We start from the raw sequence: 24903 nt of genomic DNA, 5'->3' as shown, positions 1-24903 counted from the left end.
ACCAGAGGCTAAATAAATAAAAAAGAAACCAGTCGTGCTTGCTAAATAATACAAAACCAAAGAATCATCCACCGTGGGCTGTAGGATTAAACAATAATGCAAGACTATGCATAAAATATGGGGTTTATTCTGCCAAACATGAAAGAAGCATATCGTTGTAACTTGTCATTCTCAATATTAATTGGACATGCAGCAACATTGATCCAACCACAGCATCAGAATTGGTAGTGCTGCTAGTGAACTGGTAACAGAATTTGTTTTGGAAGACAAAACTTAAACATGATTTTGCAAATTAGAACTAATGTGTGGGAGATTAGGCATTTAATTGTCAATTTTGAAAGGTAACGAAAAAAAAAAAAAAAGGGGCATTCGCATCGCTGTGCTAGTATCGTACTTGGGTCAAGCTGATGATAAACATAAGCCTTACTTGTAAACAATTGGGCCCAACTTAGGCTGTCAATGAGTGGTTTTGTGCACACCAAAAGCCCATAAGCTTTCCATTTGATTGTCAATTTCATCTTGCCAAAGAAAGTGGTGTAGCTTCTTGAACAAAGTTTTAATCTTTCTTTCTTTTCTTTTCTTTTTGTGTGTGTGTGTGTGTGGGTGGCAAACGCAGTTGTCTAGTAAAGGTGGAATCAAAATTGCTTGGGCTAATGCTAGAAGAGAGGCTGGTTTGGGGTTGCAAAGGATTGACTCATTATGAGAAGCTCGGGTTCATTTGAACCAATTGAAAGGTAGATGCATTTAGCACACTATTCCTAAGTCCAATGGGGGTTACCCAAGGGATTGCCATTGTGTGTTAGTAGAGGCTTCCTTGAGATTAGAAATCATCTTTTTCAAAGTATTCATTTACTATTATAGTTTACTTCAATTAAACTCTACTACCAAAATATAAGGTGACTTATTATTTGTTAGAATAGTTTACTTTAAATAAAATTTTATTATAAGTTTCAAAAAATAGTAAAATTCGACTTCAACTAAAAAATTAAATAATTTTCTACTCGTACTATGTGTATGAGTGTGTGTCTATGTATGTATAGATACCCCACTAGATTCATCAATTAGCAATATCCCAAAAAAAAAAAAAAAAAAACCTTCAATTAGTGGTTTCAATTTCAAATACCACCAACCTAGTCAAAGGAGTAGTCATTTAACCTAACATATAACGTAAGGCTTGAAATTTGACCCATCTCATGAAATAGCGTTGATTTTTTTTTTTTTTTTTTTTAAATTTGAGAAACACACATATATATAGGGGAAGGGAGATGTGACAAGGAAATACACTCACACGCTAACACCAAAACTGCATGTAGCAATAAGTGTGAAATAGTGTTGATGGGCAAGGTTTTTAACGAAATAGAACATGTTTTTTGGGTGATTTAATTTTTATTTGGTTTGCTCAATATATATAATTTTTTTTTAATCTCACTTTTTTAAGAAATTTTTTTTACTCCACCTTTAAAAAAATAAAAAAAAAAAATTGATAAAAATCATCCAAATACAGTTAAACTATAAATATATATATATATATATAAAGAGAAAATATATTAAAAACACACTTAGGAAAAATAATTAATATTGGTCAAAATAATAATAAAAAACACGCATATAATTATGAGGATCATGAATCACACATGATATACATGGTCCATGTATGAAACAAGTAAATTTACATTAGTGCACCTGACAATAGTTAAATTGTACGTTGTCTTGAAACATAGTTAGCAATGGGTTTCAGTTATCTTAACTGGTAAAGTCTGTGATGGTTGAGTAAGAGATCTGAGCTGATTAGTATCTTAATCTAATAATAAAAAACTATCATCAGAAGTAAATGCCATAAATTAGAACTCTTTTTAATAAATAAAAAAAAAATAGTTAACGCTTACATTTTATTGAATGGGAATATGTACCATACAAAATATGCACATTTTTCTTCCGTCACTGATTGATAAGTAAGATGTGATAGACAAAACAAACTAGAACGCCAAGGGGTAGCTGGAATAGTTTGCTCAAATTTTGTCGTGCTTGGTAAAAACTAAAATTTGCTTGTTCAATCCTGGTGTGTACGGACTTTTCTTAATAAGATTCATCGTACTTCTGTCTACTTCTTGATTATTCATTGTTAGTTGGGTCAGACCCGGCCCCCCAAAAACGTGACTCGTAGTTTGACAAAAAAAAAAATCATTTAGTTTGCAACTTGCAAGAAATGAGTGTGACCCCTTTATAGGCCTTAATCCAATAATCAATGTAGCATCAACAACTCCCTCTTTCTTTGTGTTAGAGTTGTAGTTGTGTTTGTCTAGTCCCATTTCAGAAGCTCAAGCTAATAAATGAGGAGTTCGCTTCTGTTTATCAAATTAATCCATGCACGAACATGAGCAATGGAGTTATTCTATTATCTTCATAATTGCAATTAGACAACAAACTAATTATATAGAAAATGGGGTTAATAGTTTTTTTTTTTTTTTTAATTCAGTAGTTGGGAAAGGAGAAGAATTTGAACTCTGGATATTTTTGTTAGAAATATTAGAAAGTATCAACCAATTTAGCATAGCTTTGCCTATAAGTCTCTTGGCAATAGTTTGATTTCATGAAAATTGAAAAACCATTTTTACTTTAATCTGTAGGAGTTTTAATGATGAGTCATAGATTTATTTAAGAATTGGATAATTATATTTGAGAAAATAATCTAGTGGAAACCTCCCAATTTCTTATATCTTGAATTGTTAGTATGTTGTAAAATTTATAAAAAATAGTAAATATGTAAAACATGTAAACATAAAATTGAGTACATTGGTACGTAATCAACAATATACCATTTTGTCTAAAAGTTTGGTTAGGGTGCATTTGAACATTATATTCATAATCCATGTAACTCAACTATATTCAATTAAAATAGGGGGATTTGTTTTTGGGTTTTTATGATTATGAGAATTCACAATTTCAATGTTTAAAATGAGTTCAATTTTTACATACGTTCTTCTTTTCATTAATCATGAGTTCTTCTTATTCTCTCACATATTTGTCTACCTAAATCCCAAATAAACTCTCCTAAACCTTAACACTCTTCTTTCAAATCATAGTTAAACTCGCTTTTTTTGCACTGCAACGAGGCACTCCTTTACTATATCAATTGCCCATAATAGGTTCGCATAGAATAAAAATCTTCCATCTTAATTATTGCTAATGTTCCATATTATATATATATATATATATATATATATATGTATATATATATTTTTTATTTATTTATTTATTTATTTGAGAACTATCATACTATGTTCCGTTTTATATTTTGTCAACTCTGCCTACATTTGTCTAAAGATTATTAGGCATTTTGCGTTTTTTGGCTGGGTGTCACTGCACTGTTCATAACAAGTCAAACTTTAAAAAATGTGCATAAGCATGTCAACTGTGGGTCCCACAGTAGTATTCATAGTTTAAAAATTATTTTACTACAGTATTTTCAGTAATAAGTTTTCACAAAATAAGCAACATTCAAACAAACCTTCTAATATATTGTGTTTGACTTGTGTACTTTATATTGAAAAAATAAATAATAAATAATGTATAACAAATTGCGATTGTTACAATACAAAGTAAAATATTAAAAATGTATAAAAAAAGATATTTTATTTTTGAGAAATTTTCAACTTATAGCGTCCGACGTCTGCTCCCGATGATAATTTTTTACCATCAAACTAAAATACTAATTGGTTTTTAGTGTAGACAGTTTTTATTTATTTTTATTTTTATTCATGTTAATATAATCATGCACATTGTCACTACCACAATATGTTTACTAGAAAACTTCCATGATTAAAAACTTAAACGTGCAAATTAGAGAAACACATGTTTGTACAGCTGATACGTACCTAAGAGGCTAAGGTTAATGGTCTGTTTGGATTGAGAGGAAGATTTGAGAAGTAGAGTAAAGTAGATTTAGCTTAAAATTAGTTTATTTTAACTAACTCTACTCTACTCATTTTCCTTTTCCACTTTATCCAAACGGACCATAAGAAATTATTGGATATTACTGTTAGTAAAAGCTTTCTTGTGGAGGAGCCAATTAGACGATTTCATTATTTCCATTTGTTTTTTGTTTTTATAGTACCACGTGGATGTCATGCAAACACTCGTATTTGCTAAAGCATTAGGCCGAATGCCATCCGCAAGCGCTTACTATGATTTGTAATTTTTTATTTATTAATTTTTTTGGCTCAATAATATGATAATTATAATAAATAATAACATAGTGCTTTCCCAATTAATACCACGTGACGTGACAAAGATTGATGTGGAACTACAAAACATCAAAAGTCAAAACATGTTGTGATGAGACTCATTACTCACCCACAATGGTTTACCAAGAAAAGAAAACTCAATAGTTCACCTGATTTTTATTTTTTATTTAGTTTTTGCTAAAAAGTTAACCTGATATATAAAAGAGTAACACTTTATTGCATATCCCATTAAACTTGTAATAATGGTTGTCTTCCACCACAAAGAAAAGAAAAGAAATAGTAATCCTTTCCTTTATTTATACTTTTTTTTTCTTTATAAATTTTAGTTTCTTACTATTTATTTGGGTGATTAAGGTAATTTTGACCAATTACATCAAAGCAATCTATGTTTGCACACAAATTAATATATACTGTTGATATTTATAAACTTTTAAGTCACCCATCTCTTGTCATCCGTTATTCATGAATAAATTAAATAATAAATTGAATTCATATCACATCTCATCTCATATTTTTGGGCCATCATAATGCAACTAAGCACATATCATGTTGAAAAGTTAATTCAATTGGTGCAAATATTTTTGTTGTAAGCAAGCATATTTAATCTAAAAATAAAATTGGAAAATAAATTTAACAACAAATAAAAGCTCTCACAATACTCTAGAATTATGTAAATACTTTATTTTTAAAGGTTGATTTCGAGCAACCTGAAGTGATTAACTTGGTGAAAATGGTATCTTAGCAATCAAGCTTCAATTGCAAGTTTAGATTATAGTGTCTTCCTCCGCAATGGATGCACGCACTTTCAAAGCACAAAGGTTTAAGAACTACTCAACTAGGTGTTCCTCACCAATAGAGAAGAAACAAAGCTAGTTTTGCTAATTAGATTCAATCCGGCATAGAGCATGCCAAGAGTGAGAAAGATCGAAAGTTGAAGAGGAAATAGAAAATAGTAAAGTTGTTTGTGTGATCTAATTAAATAATCAAAACCTCAGTATGTTGGACAATCACACGTATTGCTAAAGGAACACATATTCTCAAGATGAAATTCATAGTCTCTTTATAGAGATGTAAAATATTTCCTTGAGATAAGTTTAATGAGTTTGGTTATTCAAAGTGTTAGGTCTAACCACTTTAGTAAAGAGTTACTAAGTTTACATTTTATGAAATTTGATTTCATAAATATATATGAATAACTTAAATGATTAAACCGAGTAATCAAGGATCAAGAGGTAGTAATTTTCTAAGTGACAGTTATATATTATGACTTTGTATTATTACGAATATTTTCATGAAGGGGTTAATTGTTTAGATAATAAAGTTTTGGGATTTAATTTTATTAATAAAACCTAAAGTACAATTATATTTATATAATAGTATTAAATATAATTAATGGTAATTTTGGACTTGTTAAGAGTTGACAGATAAGCCCAAAGCCCATTGAAGTTAGAACTTTATTTGTCCCTTTGGTCCCATACCAAGCCACACACACTAGAGCCCAATTGGGCTGGCCCAAAAGACTAGCCCAATTAGATAATCAAATATTTATTTATTTAATAAGAGTTATTAAATAATGTAACTGCTTTTTGACAGTTAAAAATGTACGTCTGATTAAAAGAGAAAAATGTAGTTTTCTCTAACGCTCTGTTTGTTTTAGCATTAACGTTTTCTGGAAAATTACTCATTTTTCAAAGAGCATTTTCTAGAAAATTGTCTCATTTTCCAGTGTTTGGTAACAACCTTGAAAATGAGTTTGAGAATATTTTTTAGTGTTTGGTATGCAATTTTTCAAAAATTATTTCTTTTATAATTTAAAACATGTATATTATGTAAACTAATTAATGTAATCATTATAAATAAAAAAACCAAGAATAAATTTGGTTTTCATACAAAAATTTTGACAATAGATACAATCAAAATTAATTAATTGTCAAATTTTCATGATCTCTACCACTCACCTTGCTCATATATATAAACAGTAACGTACGTACACACACACACATATATCAACCATTTGTCTATATATATATATATATATATAAATTTGATAGGGGAATACATTTTCAATAAGTATAAATAACAATAACTTTTAATTGTCTACTCTTTTTGTTGGTAAACTAATTGTCTACTATGGTCAACCACAAGTCTCCAATATTATTATAAATTATGTATTTACATAATGTACTGTATAATATATCATCACTGCATAGTATCTACCAACAAAAAAAGTATTTGCCAACAAATGCAATTCTCCTAAATAATTATCATTCATTATATAACAATATTATTAGTCCACAGTAAATATTGTCTATGTTTAAAATTTTCATCTTTTACTTCATTCTTTCTTTCTTCTTCTTCTTCTTTTTATTTTATTTTTTATTTTTTTGCACTTTATGTACGAAAAAGAATTAACTTTTGCCTGGAATCCATCAAACCGAAAATTTCTTAGAGAAAAAAGAAAATCGAGCTTGAAATTCAAAGCAAAGAATTGGGATTTTGGTAGAGAGGAATGAAATAATTACCATTGCAAATTTGTTCTCCTTTGCAAGTTGGAGCTATTGACAGATCAGTGAAGGAAAAAAAAAATCTAATCAGAGAATTGCATTATAGAGGGGAAGAGAAACATGGAGAAAAGAGAGAAGAGAGACAGAGAGAGAGAGATCTATGGGAAAATGAGAGACCAGAGTTAGTGACAGTGAGGGTTTGAGGAGAGAAAAAGCAAAGGGAAGAGAGAAAAAGTGAGAAAACTTACCATGAGAGAGAGAAGGCGCCAAAAAATTATGTTTCCCACGGCTATAGATGAAGATAATATTTATAGGAGATGCAACGCATGAGAGAGAGATTGTTTTCCAAAAAAAAATTTTGGAAAACAACCTATAGAAAATAAGCCTTATTTTTATTAGAGTTTTCTGTTGACCAAAGATAGTTTTCCATTGACCAGGTTTTTTGTGTGCTACCAAATACTGAAAAAATATGGAAAACTATCTTTATAGAAGGTTTTCCAGCGAAACAAACAGAGCGTAAATATATTCTCTCTTGAACAAGTGCGTACAAAACTAATTAAGATACCACACGTCTTGGGCATATGTGAAATTGGGGTGAAGATTGAAGGTCTTCCCAAATTTGATCTTCTTTTGTTTTGAATTTCACTGCATTAAGGTACGCCTTTCTATTATTTGTTTCTAAAACTTAGAAATTCCATGTTATCTCATATGAATGAAGTAGATTCTTATGTTACTTCCGTTGTGAGTTTTATATGAGATGCAAAACTAATTTTTCTAACAATTGGTATTAGAGCAAACTTCAATATCATGCTTGTACAATATGTGATTGAGTTTTAGAATTAAAGAAATTTTTTTCTTGGTATTTCAAAATTATGTAGTAGTTTTTTCAAAATTATGCAGTAGTTTTTTTTGCATAATTTTTTTGTTCTATAAACTTTAAACCCATGAGCCTTGATTAATATATGAGATATATTAATTTTTGGGGTAATTACACTAAACCCACCTGTGGTTTGGCCAGAAATTACTTTGCCTACCCGTGGTTTAAAAGGTGTCACTTTACCTACCTAAGGTATGTTCCATTTGTTTTCTGTAACCCACCTCTGTTAAATTCAGGAGTAAATAGATATTTTTCCTCAAATTTTATGTCTCTCTCCTCCCAAAACAAAAAATAGCACAAAAATGCAAGAGAAGCAAGATCAAAAGGTGGTATTGGTTAGGGGTATGTCGGTTCGGTTTCAGTCGGTTTTCTAAGTGTTGGCCAACCGAAACCGAAATTTTCGATTTGTGAAGTTCTCAATCGAAACCGACCGAAGTAATTGGAAATCAATCGGTTTCAATTGGATCTCGGTTTCGGTGGGTTTTTTTGGTTTCCTATTTTCTAAGAAAGCAAACAAAGGAAAAAAATTAACAAACCTAGAAACCCAAAAAATATTAACAAACCCAAAAAAAAAATTAACAAACCTAGAAAATCCCTTTGCTTTCCCATGTTTTCTCACCACCCAAACACCAAGCACCAAGAAAAGTAGCAAACACAAAACCAAAAAAAAAGGGAGAACGGCGAAGAAGCATACCAGCAAAGCCAAACTCACAACCTTCTACCTTGAAACCTAGAAATCACGAAGAACAAAACCCAAACACCCAGAAACCTTGAAACCCAAACAGAAACCCACAAAGAACAAAACCCAAACCACAAAGACAGAAAAATCAAACCAAAGAGGTGGCGACAGCGAAGGAGCCGGTGGTGATTGAACCCAGGTGGCGAAGGATCCAAGCGGCGGCAACAACAGGGTTTGTTGATGTTTTCTCTTTGGATCTTTGGGTGGGTTTCTTGATTCTTGTTCTTGATTCTCTCTGAATCTTGTTCTTGGTGTTTGTTGGGTTTTTCATTTCTTGCTTCTTGATGTTCTCTCTTGATGTTGCCAATGGAAGTGAGAGAGAACAAAACCCAAACACCCAGAAACCTTGAAACCCAATGTTGAAAATAGGATTAATAGGTTTATAAAGCAAACCCCAAAACAACGTAGTTTTGGTAATAAGGAGAGGAAAAATAAAATGGCTATTACTAAGGGTCGAACCTGGGCTAACTGGAGACAAGTGCATGTCCTTGTCGCTAGGATACCAGAAACTTTGTTGAAATAATTTGTACAAATTATTATTTAATGTAATTCGGTTCGATTCAGTCAGTTCGGTGTATTAGAATTTGCCACCGAAAACCGAACCAAAATTTTCGGTTTTTTATATAATAAAATCAAAAATAAACCGAACCGAAATTTTTGCATCAATTCGGTCAGTTTGAAGCAATTTTTTCGGTTCGTCGGTTTTTTGCACACCCCAAGTATTGGTCTCTCTCTCAATTCACATAAATCTTGAACATGAAGAACATACCCAAAAAAATAAAACCCAGATCAACCTACACAAATAACCGAACGATACAATATTGATGAAATTCATAAATCAAATGGAAAGCTATACCGAGCTCTATTGAATGAAAAAGCGCAGTATGTCACAATTTTGAATAAATTGATGATGATGGAGGTGAGAAAAGGTAATCGAAAGCAACAATGGTGATATTCTATTCACTCATCCCTTTCCTTGAGTCTCTCTCTTCCTCTTCTGGCTTTCTTTGATTTGGATTAGAAGAAGATAAAAAAAAATTAAAAAAAAATGAAGAACATGACTTTGCTCAGTGAAAAAAAAAAAATTTGAATGAAACCCAACGACAAATGATCATCAACGACTAACCATCAATAAAATCCACGAACCCTGAACCACTGTCCATAGACCACTGACCACGAACCATCAACAAAAGCCACAAACCCAGAACTTTGTAACCATCCACCACCAATAAACCCAGAATTAGTGATGATGTCAAAAATCATCAGTGAGTTGCATGGTCCTTACGTGCTCTAGACAGAACTTGCGAAACAGAAAAAAAAAAAAAAAAAAAAAAAAAAAAAAAAAAAAAGTGGTACTAGCCAAATACCCTCCAAAGGTTAAGTTAGACAGAATTTCTATAACTTTAGAGTGTCAAAACTGGAAAAATTATGTGTACCTTGATTTGTGAGAGCTTTAGGGTTTTTATAATAGTGTAAAGCTGACATTCGTTTCTTAGTGGAGAAGATATTTCCATGTATAGATATTTGTGGAGACCAAGCTAAGTCATGTTGGACCCATAGGCCTCTTCACCCCCGTCAACTTATGGAGGCACCCGTCGGGTATTGTGGTGGGGTCATCGGCTTATGGTGTTGCTGCTTTTGTCCTTCTGTATACGCACATGAGGCTGACAGGTCTGTAGGAACCGTCGGCCTCCTTGTGTGTCACACATTAAATCTTTTGCAAGAACACCCTTATTAGATAGTATTAACGTATTATGTTTCCCCATTGAAATCCTTTAATGAAATTTATTCCTAATGGGATTAGGATTTTATTTTCAAGGGTTTCTAGCATTTTAGGGTTCTTGATCTTGATCTTGAAACCCTTAATGTTTGATCTATAATTCTTCATTTATAAAATCAAAAGGTGTTTTTGATGGAAAATAATAAAAACCTTTCTTTTAAAATTTCTAGCGGGAGAGAGATTCAACCCCATGCAATAACCTAAGGTTAGGCAATAGTTTAATGCCTAAGTCAAAAGTAATAGTAGAAATTCAATCAGAAATTGAAACACTAAATTATGCCCTCTAAGATAACAACTAGTTAGCAAAAATCCAATCAGAATCTGTAACACTAAATTCTGCCCTATAAAGTCTCTAGAAATAAAATTATTCCCATAAAAAAGAGAAGGAAAAAAAAAAAAAAACCACCCGAAACACTAAATTATGCTCTCTAAAGTGGGGATGGCAAAATTGGACATGACCCGCGAACCCGAAACAACACGACACAAAATTAGCAGGTTATGAGTTAAGATTTAATGAGTTCGTGTCTTATTCGAGACCTGTTTAATAAACGAGTTGGGTTAGTGTTCAATACATAAAACTCGTTTGACTCGTCTAACCCGTTTAATTAAATGACATTTTACCAATATACCCTTCAAACTCTTGGTATATAAGCTTATTAGTTGTTGTGATTTATTTCTTTGATATATTGTGATTGATTATTTGTGATATTAAGATATATTTTAGTTTTGAATGATTATTTGTAATGCAATTACTCATTAGTTCTGAATTTTATATTAAAAATATTTATTTGTTTGTTTTTTCATAATTTTTTTTTTATTTTGATAAAATCTGATAAACAGGTTGACACGAATGACTTGTTTAATAAATGGATCATGATGTGGTTAATGAATCTTAACTCGTTTAATAAACATGTCATGTTAGTGTTGACCTATATAGTCAAATACTCCTGAGTTGACACGATACAAACCTGACACACGAACAAAAATTGTCACCCCTATTCTAAAGTCTCTAGAAAGAAAAAAAATTCCCATATAAAAGAGAAAAAAAAAAAAAAAAAAGTGACTTAAAAAAATTAGGTCTTAAAGTTTGACATATATAAACTGGGAGGCAAATTTTGAGTTGTTCCAGACAGACGCCAAGTCACAAAGAATATTCCTTAAAAAAATAAAATAAAATAAAAGTCACAAAGAATAATTAAAGACAAATTTTCGGTGGATGCACGTCGGTGGTGATTGTTATTATCATTTTGTTTTTTGTTTTTGAGAAGAAAGATAGTACGGTGGTGATTATGTTGAAATTTCAAAGTCTTTTTTTTTTTTTGGGTGAGAAACTAAATTTCAAAGTCGTCTTCACTCTTCAGTGTGATCCACTTTTATTCAGATTTTAGATAAGTCAGGTCCATGGTATTTATTTTTATTGCTTTTTATTTAATTAAATATCAATAATCTATAAATTATACAAATTCCTTACATTTCTGGTTAGATGTGGTGTTCGGTTAAATATTTAACCGACCACCACATCTAGTCGGTTAAATATTTGTGGTGGTCGGTTAAATATTTAACCGACCACCACATCTAACCAGAAATGTAAGGAAATGTAACCATCAATGGTTGACTTTAATATTAATTCAAACACTTATCTTTTTTTTCTTTTTCTTTTTTATAGAATTCTACTCATATTATAAATATATTTGTGTGAAACCTGAGAAAATATGATTTTTGTAGTATATCACATCACTTATTCATCATTCTACTAAAAGATTTTCACATATTAAAATTATTGAGTCATTTTATGATATATAAAAAAATTAAACAGAAACTAACTTCCTTATTAAACTAATTCAACAATTTTAAACAAGTAGAAATTTTTTAGTGAAATAGTAAACAAGTAACATGGTCCACCATAAAAGCCTTATAATTACCTATTTGTAGCACAACTTTATTAACAAAAAATAGTAATGTTATGTTTATAATATTTTCACAAAAAATTTATAATAAATCCTAGGTAGTAAGTTATTATCGATTCTAATTTGGACTTACCATTGACTTTACTTTTTTACTTTCTAATAATATTTTGCCACTTAAGATTTGTTGTGAACCTATAGTATTACTTTTTTTTTTTTTAATTAACATGGGATGAGAAAAAAATTGTTTATGAAACTCACACATACACACATATATATATAGAACCAAACATATTGTAATGATACCAAATATCTTCTCCTAATTAAAACCCATGAGAAATAATCATAAAATGTTAATATAGTTATATTACATATGCAGCTTTCATTTATTGAACTTTAATATGACCAACTCACTTATATAATATTATTTGATATCAAATACTAACGAATACCTTCTCCTTGTCAGATACCGTTCCGTGGAATATGGGCATGTATTTAAGACGTAGAAAATGTGATCTTAAACTGTCTGAAGACTATGAACTTTAGTGATACACGGCGTAACGGCTACGCTGCGCGCACACGGCTTATCAATCACAGTTTTCTCAAGTCGTGTGCCAGCCCAAAAACGCTAGACAATACGTGTAGGTGGATGTACATGTAAACAAACACAGGTCAGCCTTTTAGTTATCATTACAATCTTCAATTAAATGCTTAGCCAATCAATAGTCACTGAGTTGGCTTGGCGGCTTTGACTTTTGTGTCACCTTTGCTAGTGGATAGAGTTGCACTTGCCCTGTGTTGCATTCCACTACTATTCCTACTACTTACTAACTCTGAGTTGACTGACCATTTGGGTCTATGTTTTACCACGTGGATAATTACTATTTCATGGCCCACCCATTTAGAAATGTCGTCACGCCATACCTGCACTCTTTTGGACGCTTCAACTTTCTTCTTCTTTTCTTCCTTTTTCTCGTTCTACAAAATTTAAGCCAAAATTGATTGCTTTAATTAGGCTATGGCTTTTTTTCTAGACTGGAACACGTGTTTTTTGCTGGTTTTGTACTTTTCTTTTTTTTTCTTTTTTTTAAACTTGAATTTTCAATCAATCACAAATTCTTTCCTCGTGTCAGTCAAGTTGTTTGCTACTCGATCCCTTTGTAATTTTTGTAATTTTTTATTGGATTCAAACAAGTAATTTTAGTTTTTTACTTTTATCTTTTTAATTAGAGGCGGGATTTGGTGGGAAATTGAGATGGTTGTAAAATTGAATTAGATGAGACTAATGTTCCGTTTTAGGTTATTTAACAACAATGTGAAACTGATGAAACAAATTCTGTATTTAAGAATTAAGTATTAAATTTGATAATTGAGTTCTAGAGTTGAATTTTCTTAATTTATTTTATAGATAATATGATAATATTATGTGTCACGGAGGCTCATTATGTTTTTTTGCTAGTTTGTATAACTGTACACTTGTAAGTGGCACAATATCCATCACTATTCACTAGTTCAGTTATCATGCTGAGAAAAAATATATACAAAAATAGCACAAATAAATTATATATTTTCTTTTTTTTTTATAGGGATTGGAGTTTATAATACAATTTGCAAGTGAATATAAAAGACTTACAGAATGCATCCAAAAATTAATCTATAGTAATATTTCACCTTTTACTTGTTAAGATACCTGATCATATATAGGCAGCCATGTAACTCTGACAATGAAATATATTACTATTGGTTGTTGAAAGTTGAAACAATAAACAATGAAGAAAGGTGATTCTCAAATTTCTCTGATATTGCCATAAGTTAATTTTCTTTTTCAAACCAATTTCAACAATGTCGTACTTTTGGATAAAAAAATATTTAATAATCCAAAATTTTACCTCGGTTCATGTGATTTCTTAGTCTTGGGCTTCAGCAATTACGTTAACAATCATAGATTCAATTTGTCCTTCCCTTCTTCTTCTTCTTCTTCTTCTTCTTTTTAAAAAAAATATTATTTTTAATTTAAATTTTATAAACTACCACTTATTCCTAAAACTTAAGTAGACAAATATTGATAAATTTAATCATTTAATTGTTGTTATAACACTCTTCCTCATGTATGGATTTAAGCGAGAAGATAATTTGTTTATCGGATGCTTGTCACGGGCTATAAGAAGCTGAATGCATACACCTGATGCATATGATACTTTTTTTTATTTAATCTCTCACTTAATAAATAAGGTCTAACACATGATTTTGTTTTTTTTAATTTGCAAAAGTGGGATAATGTTGAAGTAGTATTCAAATTTTGTAACTATTTGCTTTGATGTAATGTTAAATTACTACGTATCCTAAAACTTTAAACTTTTGTAATAAGTAGTATTTTGTCACATATATATCAGAGAAATATGAAATTACTAAATTCCCCCCCCCCCCAAACAAAAAAACAAAAACATGTTTGTTGGAGCATTTGATTTCTTGAGATTACTAAATTAAAACTTGGAGATTGAAACCAATTACAGTTCCTCAACTACTTTCTATACATATTGACCACTAATAAGGAAACTAACTTCCCCTTTTTTTATATTAAGGAAAATAATGTTTTAATTTGCTTCAATATACACTAGTTCAAATGGTTATAAATTTATAATGCATAAATTTAAGTCATATACAACATTGAATCAATCACTCCCATTCCCTTCATCGATCATTATTCAAATCATATACAAATACATCATCATCATCATCATCCAAAATCCAAATCACATACAAATAATAAATCTAAGTGGACAAATTCATTTGAAGCAACTTCGTCAAAACCCTAGAAAGTGCAAATTGGCCGAAAGGGGTATTAGTTTGACAACTTAGGCCAAGTAAAAGCCAAGTAGTGAATTCGTCGCCTCAATCAACAGTACTCAAAATAAATAATTGTACTTAATTATGAGTATAATAATAATGATGATAAAGAAAATTTCGTTGCCTTCCACTACCTTTTGTCGGCAAGTAGCCGCTACCATTTTTTTAAAAGCACGAGCTTTTAGGATTTGCTAATTTAGAGAGAAGAAAATAAAAAATAATAAAGGAAAAAAGAAATCATAATTCTAAAGACAGATAGAGAAAGTCAAAAGGGTTTCATTCAATATTGCATATATACATGTGCAATATTCACCTTTGCACACTATATCTAGCCAACAATTAACATGCACCACCCATTCCTGACTTGGTAAAGTTCCTTATTCTTGAGCCTTTCAATTAGGTTGAAGAGTCATATCTCTCTCTCTCTCTCTCTCTCTCTCTCTCTCTCTCTCTATTTTTTGCAAACCCAAAAAAAGAAAGTCATCTCTCTCTCTCAACGCTCCTATTTTCCGTGTTTTGACTTTCTCATTTTGAAAAACTCAATAGTCACTCCTCCACACGCATATATAAGCACGCCTATCTCTCCTTCTACTTCCAAATTCTTCAAACCAATTCACACAACTCTCCAAACAAACACAAAAACCAAAAATCCTCAATTGTTTCTCCTCTCATTTCAAGTGCTTTCCTAAACCACTTTTGTTTCATCTCAAACTTGTTTATTACTTAGTTTCTAAAATGGAAGAGATTGATGTTCCACCATATTTTCTCTGCCCCATCTCTCTAGAAATCATGAAAGACCCAGTTATAGTCCCAACGGGCATAACCTACGACCGTGAAAGCATAGAGAAATGGTTGTTTGCAGGGAAAAAGAATACATGTCCAGTCACAAAACAAGAGCTTTCAGCTGATTGTGACTTAACGCCAAACCACACTCTTAGGCGCTTGATCCAATCATGGTGTACCATGAATGCTTCCTATGGAATCGAAAGGATTCCAACACCGAAGCCTCCAATGAACAAGACCCAGATAGCAAAGCTCATCAAAGACGCCAAATCTCCACAGTTGAAGATAAAGTGTTTACAAAAGCTGCGCTCTATAGCTTCAGAAAGTGAAACCAATAAGCGCGTCATGGAAGCTGCTGGTGCGGTTGAGTTCTTAGCTTCAATTGTTATGACTATCAATACATTGGAACAAGTTTCTGATGATGGGGTTGAAGTCCTTACAAGAGCAATCAGTGAAGCACTAGGTATGCTCTATAATCTCCAAGTCTCTGAAGCTGGGCTTAAGAGTCTTATTGGTAAAAATGGTGAATTTATTGAAACTTTGCTACGGGTCATGCAAAATGGGAACTACGAGTCTCGTGCTTATGCGGTTTTGTTATTGAAATCAATGATTGAAGTGGCTGAACCAATGAGAATTATTTCTCTAAGAACCGAGTTCTTTATCGAATTAGTCCAAGGCTTGAAAGACCAGATTTCTCAGCAAGCCTCAAAAGCTGTTCTACAATTACTAGTCCAGCTTTGTCCTTGGGGAAGGAATAAAGTGAAAGCAGTTGAAGCCGGAGCTGTTTCGGTTTTGATTGAACGTCTTCTTGATTGTTCAGAGAGAAGGACTTGTGAGATGGTGCTAATGTTGTTGGACATGCTTTGTGGATGTGCCGAGGGACGGGCCGAGTTTTTGAAGCACGGGGCGGGGCTAGCCATTGTGTCTAAGAAGATTCTGAGGGTTTCTCAGATGGCAAGTGATAGGGCTGTGAGAATTCTTTTGTCCATTTCAAAGTTCTCAGCTACACCGATTGTGCTTCAAGAAATGTTGCAGCTTGGCGTTGTGGCAAAGCTGTGTTTGACACTTCAAGTGGATTGTGGAGAAAAGGTTAGGGAAAAAGCTAAGGAGATACTTAAATTGCATGCTAGGGCATGGAAAAGTTGTTCATGCTTACCAAACAATTTGCTTTAGTTCATACCCTTCTTGAGAGGGAGACAGAAAATTGTAACTTTTATGTTTTTAGACTTTTAGTTATTCCCTTCTTTTGTACATAATTGATAGTATGATGAAATGAAACAACTATACATGGGCAAGAATTTGAAGTTAACCAAGTATTTGATGTGAGATTGAATTTCTTTCTATTTTTGGAAATTGAACGATTGCCTTATAGTACTTAATATCCTTGCAACTCACAAGATTTGTCACTTAGGATTAATTGCTTTTTACCTTTTATTTTTCTTTTACTCTTTCTTTCTATGGATTGATTAATTTGGTTCTTCCTCGTAGAAATTGTTTAAAACTTGGAATATCATGGGAAGAACATTCTTAAATCGTCTCATGTTAACGAAAAAGAGCCTTTCTCTTGGAGAAAGCAAAGTATCAGAACATAGATATGTAAGCACTACTACTGAGTCTGATTCTTCTCCATTTTCATTGCTTCTTTTATTCTGGAAGCATTTTTTGGTGTATGAATTCAATAGTTCATCGCAATTCCAAAAGATAATTAGAAGGTATGTCATTTTCCCATTTTGCGTAATTTTCATTGCTGCCTCCAAATTTGTTATTCATGAAAGCTTTAGGAGAATTTGCTTGCAAATTTGCAATGCATGAGCCCTATTGAGGACAACTGTATTTCAGAAAATTCTTTAGCATCTAGATCAGACATGGCAAAAGGGACGGGTCAGATCGGGTTCGGGTTGGATCAATCGAGTTGCGGGTCAAACGGGTTGCGAGTCAAAACAGATAATTTTAAGCGGGTTAAACGGGTTTGGATCAAGTGGGTTGCGGGTTAGATCGGGTTGACTCGTATTTTTCACATGAAATTTTTTTTATAAAGAAAACAACATGTATTTGCCATTTGGAAAGTCATACAACAAATTACTTGATGTAAAATGCATTACTTTGAATTCACCGCTTATATTAATAATGAACTCAGTTAAACTTATTAATACTTATTCAATAATTTTAAAATTATACAAATCTCAGCATTGCTAACTAAAACAAAATAACACATAGATAAGTAAAACAAATACACAAGTTTTATTTCTATACAATATCAACATCTCAAAATATAAAACAAAATTACAAATGATTTATTGGATAACTCATTTGACAAAGAATAAAAACATATATTTGCCATTTGGAAAGTCATGCAACAAATTACTTGATGTAAAATACATTACTTTAAATTAACCACTTATATCAAGAATGAACTCGATTAAACTTATTAATACTTATTCAATAATTTTAAAATTTTAAAAATCTCAGCATTGCTAACTAACAAAACAAAATAACACATAGATAAGTAAAACAAATACACAAGTTTTATTTCTACACAATATCAACATCCCAAAATATAAAACAAAATTACAAATGACTTACTGAATAACTCATTTGACAAAGAATAAAAACATATAAGAAATTTACAATCTTAAAAATTAATTTTATAATCTATTATCAATTGTGGTTGACACTCTATTTCAGTTTGAAAATATACATTAAAGTTTGATTGTTTACTTATTTATACATGATCTCTTTTATGAATATTATATCGTTGTTAAGCAACAAACACTCTAAGAAATATCATAATTTATTTTGAAAAGCCGTTTATTTTGAACATAAATTATTAAAAAATAGGTCTAAGCATTCATAATTTATGTTAATTTGATACTTTGGCTTCACTATTTTCACACCTATCAATATTTCTCACGCATGTCTACAATTTTAAATCTATGTTTTTAACTCTACTGTAACCAAATTATCTTGGTATATACTTTGCTATTTGATATCTAAAAATTTTTACTCATTACAGAATGTTCAACCATTCATCTTTCAATTCATTTGTACGTAGTTATGTATATGTCTCAATTGTTTCCTTAAAGGTCACAACAAACAATTAAACCAATATTATCTTAATTTTTTTTTTTTTTTTTACCCAAAAAAAAAAAGTTTTAAAAATGGTTCGGGTCACGGGTCGCGGCTCGGGTCGGGTTGACCCGCAAAAAATGCGAGTCAAGTCACGGGTCAACCCATTTTTGCTTTGGGTCAAAAAAATTGAGTTTAGGTCGGGTATTTTTCAGGCCAAGTCAGAAAAATTCTAACCTATTTTGCCATGTCTAATCTAGATCTAGGCATTCGTTCTTGGTTCTCTAGCCCACGATAAAGTATCTCATATATCAGATATATACATCATTTTTCTCACAACATATGAGTCTCTCACACTAAAAGAGATATGCATATATCCAGTGCATGAGTCAATTATTGTCGTCCTAGTGCTGCACTGCAATGGCCAACATCAAACCCATGATTTTGGATCCATATATTCTCGTTCATATAAATGTAATTGAGGACTTGTCCAAGTACTCCAGCACCACACTAGAGAAAAAATTGAGAATGAGAGCTTTTGAATATTCCCATCAGCCACATTTATTTCTTTTCTGAGGAAGATAAATCACTCCTGCGTGGCTGCGCCTATTACTGTCACTTACGATAGGTATTGGCTCCTCTGACCATACGTATATTTATGCAGTTTCATATACCTAAAGATAATGTAATCTGTAAAGCTTGTGGTTGAAATATTATTAGTGAAAGACTTGTGTTCAATCTCCACATCACACACGCATGACTCATGGCCTATTTTCATAGAAGACTTTAATTTAAGTTCAGTCTATAATTATCCAGGTTTGAAATTTTCTAATTGATTATAAACTTTAAAAATTCTTATTGAAACAAAGAGCAAATACACAACCGACAACCAAGCTAAAGCTTAAACTTGGGCTTGTGTGAACAAGTAGGGATGAAATTGTAGTTCTTGTCCAGTATAAAAGCATGCTATGACACCCATTTATTGATGATTTCCCTTTATCGTCAAATTAAAGAGGCTTTACCAATTGAGTAACCAAAACTCACTTTTTTCATCGATGAACTGGATTGCATTTTGTTGCCCCCATTGGCCTTAAATTGAATGAGTTTTCCAGCACCTTCCTTAATTAATTTCAAAGGAAGAAACTACATTATCACCATCCCTAATTAATAATTACTACCATCCCCCACATCATGTCCTAGCCATTTGGGTTGGACAAAGTCCTTTTAACAATGTTCACAAATCATGTTTGTTGGCACTTTTGAAACAAAAGAAACTCTCAAAACACCACCTTCTAGTATATGTTATCCTGAACCCAAGCCAATAATTAATATATTGCCCACATAATAGTAAACTAGTGGTCTATGTTATACTAGTCATTTATATGATGGTGACCACGTCTTTTCCTGCCTGTGCAATCCAAGCTATAGTTGTACTGCGTACAAATCAAGGGGCTACTGATGTAATCAAGGTAGGAAATTTAATTTTCATTTTAACAACCACGATGCTAAGCAGCGTACTTGATGAGCAATCTATATGTCAAGTATTAAACTACTAATAAAATAACATTGCATGACTGGGTTGGTGTGTGTATATGTATATATATTGTGAATATTCATGCTAGCTCCTTCAAAGATTGGATTTGATCAAACTTTTGGACCCTGTACTTAAGAGGATTTTTAGTTGTTAATTCGAAGGTGATTTTAGGGAGTGATTTTCTTGGATCATGTGCTTTTTCTGGGATCATGCACTGCACTAAGTTCAATGTTGATAACCCTTCTAAGTTTCTAAGCCAAGTTTGCCAACGTCAACTCAGAGGCAATAATTTAATTTAATCTTTAAACTTTTCTAGTAATGAGGAACCAATAAAAAGAAGAAACAGTAGAATAATTTGAATCTTATGTTTGCACCCTTAAACTTTTCAAGGTTGAATTAATAATATAATGTGGTCTTGACCGCCGGCTACCAAGAACATGTGGTTCATAAAATCTATAAATTTCCTACAGCAAATTACTACTTTGTCTTCACCTTATATTTATAGGGTTGAGAATGATTCTAACTTGTAACTTTTAAAGTCAAAAAAATATAAAAAATTGCTATTGAGTAAACTTTAAAAGCAGGTCCACAAGTGAACAATCATATTTTTATGGGGGTCAATGTATTTATTAGCCACCAGCAAAATTAAGACAAGAAAAAGACATCCTTACGACCAAGTGCTTTATTCAAATAAGAAAGACGAGTACCACAGAACTAAATGGACTATCGAAGCAAATTAAGACTAAGAAAATTAGGATACCGAACAAAATAAAGAACTCAAAAAACCACTCTCTACCATCAATTTTTAGAGAACATCTTCTGCAAATTGACAAAACAATAGAGTTATCATGCTATGTGTTTAAAAATTTGCTGTGATACAAGTCTATATACACAGGATTGGAGTCTTTTATCCTTTAATTTTCAATTACTGTGTTTTTTTAGGATTCTACTAATTTCTCACCTAAATTTTGTTAGAACAGTTGTAAATACTACTTGTGGACTATTGAGGTAACAAAGTCGACTTATCATAAGCATCTAGCTATAGTAACACTTACAAAAAGTATATACTAACGATTTTAGAGACTGCATGCGTGGGGGTTCTTGTATTTCATTGTGCAATACCCTAGTCATGAATTTAGACAACCACCTTTGTGAGATAGGGAAGTTTTAGCACTCCTAAAAATGGGTCTTTGGGTTCTATTATGTTGCTACCAACTTGGCATAATAGAAGGTATGTTGTGGTAGAATTCACAAGTGTATCAACTTTAATAAAAACAAAATTGCTGGTTGAGGGCAATGAATGATGATAGGGGCCAACTCAGTGGGCTATCATCAGTTCAAGGCTGTGTAAATGGACTTGACATGCACATTAATTGTGGTGGACTTGCCTTCATCCTTATGGTGTGTGTGTTTCCCTACAAACACAACACCCAAAAGGTGTGGCAAACAACCACTTCAACAGATTTCCCTCCACTTCCTATTAAATCTCACCTCCCATTGTTTATAACAGGTAGGGTTCCTTTGCAGGCTTAGGCTACTTTGTTGAGCCTCTCAATTTTAGATAATCTCTTTGCGAGTTGGATATAATTGTGTGTTGTGAGGCTTGTGACCCATTTGTGGCAGACTTGAGACAGTTGGATTTTCTATTAGACTCCTTTTGATATTATCTTTCTGTTCTGCCATGTTGGACTCCCTTGTCTGCAGTATGACTTGGACTAATTTTCCTAAATTTTGTTGGTTTGTGGGTTTCGGCTTTTAAACTTGGACCTTTTGAGGCCCAAGGAAAAAATGTGGCTTAAGCAGCATGTTTTTCTCAATAAGTTGGAAAATAATTTTAAAAAGCTATGGCTTTGAAAGGCTATAACTTTTTAAGGGAAAATCTTTTTAGATTTCATTTAAGTTTTTGAGGTCCACAGTAGGGTAAATTATCAAAGATGATTTGATTGTATGAGTGATAGAGAAAAAATTATGGATCAATGTAAAAGTGATATACCACTACTCACAGTTGACCACATTAGAATTGTGACAATAATTATAACACAAAAATTATGATCATAGAAAAACTAATTTTCCATCTTAGAAACCCCATTTTACCAAATACTGACTTTTAAATATACCTAACTTAAAAAGAAGCTAATGATAAGAACATGATATACACCCTCCCGATTGTTTATACTTTTAAAGGTTTTAGATATCTTTTTTGGAAACTATTAAATGCCAGATCACTAATACCTCCTCTAATATGGAAAACGCCTTAATTAACACCTCCAAAAATTAGAGAAGCAAGTAGATGAACACCCACTTGATGTACTTCAGTGTGAGAAGGAGAGAGAAAACAATCGTAATTAGAGGAGTTCCAAATAAGTGATCAGGCTCTCTAGCACAAAATTGGACCCATATCAGCTAAAGGTTTAAATTTATTTTATTAAGATGGTGTCTAATATGTTATATCAAGATTTCATGTAAATTCCAGTGTATTTCATGAGTTCAATAACATTGTTGATTCTCCAACAAACAAAAAAAAAAGGTTCAATAACATAGTTGAATATGGAATTATGGTGTATTTGCTATCGCAAAATTGGATTTGTATTTTCTTTTCTTTTCTTTTTTTGGGGGTGGGGGTGGGAATAAAAACATTTTACGATTATTATTTCATGGTAATTTCCCCATCCTAATCTATACATAATTATAATCATAGTGAATAAAAACAAGAAAATAGATGAAGAAAATCACATTCCTCTCATGTCCTCTAGAAAGTATCATCCCTTGATAAATCGAATGGGCTCCAATTAGAAATCAAGGAATTTGGATCTAGTGCTTCTGGTCCCAGCAGCTGCGTTTCTTGAAATGCATGATTCACCATCATTTGATGAGAACTTGGCCACAATACTTCTTGGGAGGCTATTGCTTCACCTGGCAATGGTGGCAACCCATAATTGCTTGTGTCATGCCTTATAGATTGTTCACTTGATAAATACATCTGGGTGTTAACACAATTTTCCAAAGGCAGCTCAGAAACACTAGCGTGACATCCAAAAAAACCATTTTCTAGTTGAGTACTTGAATTCAAGTTTGTATTTGACACACTTGAAAACTCTGAAGTTGAATTAAAATGATGATCACCTGCAGGCAATTCTGGCAACTCCAAGTCTTTCTTGCAATCAGGCTTTTGATTCAAGAAGTTGGCATAAACAAGTGCAAGGTCGATATGTGAACCATCAGGCATCATTGATGAGCTAGTAGTGGACTCAACCATGGAATTCCCTTTGAATGAATGCCCCATTGGGTCATTTTTGAGATTCCCATAAGCCAAACTTCTTGACTGAACACCATCATTGGATAGCCTTAAGGACTTGCTAGCCCTTCTATTTTTTCGGCAGCCACCACCAACAGGTACATTTCTGAGGGATCCACCTTTAGTCCAATACCTTCTACAGCCTTTGCAAAAGTACCTTGGTTGTGTTAAGCTGTAGTTGTTGTAGTAGCAAAACTTTGTGTTGGAAGAACCACACCGAGGACAGTTTGGTGATAACTCTACGTTTGTTTTCCATCCTCTCTCCATGACCCAATTGCCTCAGATCTAATACACTTCATAGAAAAAGCCTTTTCTTTCACTCTCTGTGTGTGTGTCTCTCTCTCCCTTTGTGGAGCTAGGGGAGAGAAGGATCAGTTGGAGAGGAATGTAATACTGCCAATAGAGTAGTTATATGGGGGTACTAGGAACGTCTATGCAACCCATACATAAGTGTAAGTATAAAAATCATCTATCTCGATATGTGTGTTTTATTTTATACACAAATACTTATCACAATCAACTATATAACTCTTTTTTACTCATATAATGACATAATTATTATATGCTTCTAAGATATAATAACGTGGCACTCTACATCAATAAATACGAGTCATTTAATTTAAAGACATGAAATAATCTTATAAATTAATATGAAAATATTAATTCTAATATTAACTGTCTTGCACTTATCAACAAGTATGACGTAAACCGTATATCGGGAGTACTTAATAACAATATTAGTTCATGAGTAGGAGGGTTAAAATTTGTCCAACAAGAGAACGAGTGTAGGGGTAAAACTTGTTGGAAAGGGGCACATGAGTGTGCATGTATTGGAGGTCTTGGAAATGCTTATGCACCCCATGGCCATGGCCATGCACATGAGAGATCTGATAGATTTTGCATTAATAGACAAGTTGGGATTTCGTGGTGCCGTTAAGAGCGTACGGCAGGTGGGTATATTTCACAGTCCCCGTAGGCTAATACAAGGTGTCGGTGTTTGCCTTTACGTGGCACGAGCATAATGGTGGGAATGAGGGTTGTATAGGAAGCAAAGGCCTCGATAGCCTCATTTTAAGTTTCTTCCAATAGGAGACATTAATAGAATAAAGTAAACAAACAAAGTACTATTTAGACTAACATTGCTAGCCAGAAATGACTCCCACCTAGTTCTTCCCTACTCACCCACCAATACCATAATTTTTATGTCCTCTGCTAGAACTTACTCAAAGTGACAAGGATTTTTTTTTTTTTTTTTTTTTTTACATTTAAAATAGAACTATTTTTGGTGTAAAATTAAATATGATAAATTTAAAAATGTATTTAGTATCTA

General features: G+C 32.2%; 2 protein-coding genes across 2 annotated transcripts; one reads left to right on the top strand and one right to left on the bottom strand.

Moving 5' to 3' along the window:
• Positions 1 to 15412: 15412 nt before the first annotated feature.
• On the top strand, positions 15413 to 16991 carry LOC115953289 (E3 ubiquitin-protein ligase PUB23-like). Its single transcript, XM_031070891.1, has one exon. The coding sequence runs from the start codon at positions 15631 to 15633 to the stop codon at positions 16849 to 16851; it is 1221 nt and encodes a 406-aa protein (XP_030926751.1). The 5' UTR covers positions 15413 to 15630; the 3' UTR covers positions 16852 to 16991.
• Positions 16992 to 22736: 5745 nt separating this feature from the next.
• LOC115954111 (dof zinc finger protein DOF3.5-like) lies at positions 22737 to 23983 on the bottom strand. The gene has a single exon (XM_031071987.1). It carries the CDS (start codon positions 23838 to 23840, stop codon positions 23028 to 23030), a length of 813 nt encoding a protein of 270 aa, XP_030927847.1. The 5' UTR covers positions 23841 to 23983; the 3' UTR covers positions 22737 to 23027.
• Positions 23984 to 24903: the final 920 nt, after the last annotated feature.

Source organism: Quercus lobata, chromosome 7 (genome assembly GCF_001633185.2).
Source record: "Quercus lobata isolate SW786 chromosome 7, ValleyOak3.0 Primary Assembly, whole genome shotgun sequence".
NCBI classification, from domain to species: domain Eukaryota; kingdom Viridiplantae; phylum Streptophyta; class Magnoliopsida; order Fagales; family Fagaceae; genus Quercus; species Quercus lobata.
The sequence above is the reverse complement of the archived record's forward strand: the minus strand, read 5'-3'. Positions and strand labels throughout refer to the sequence as shown.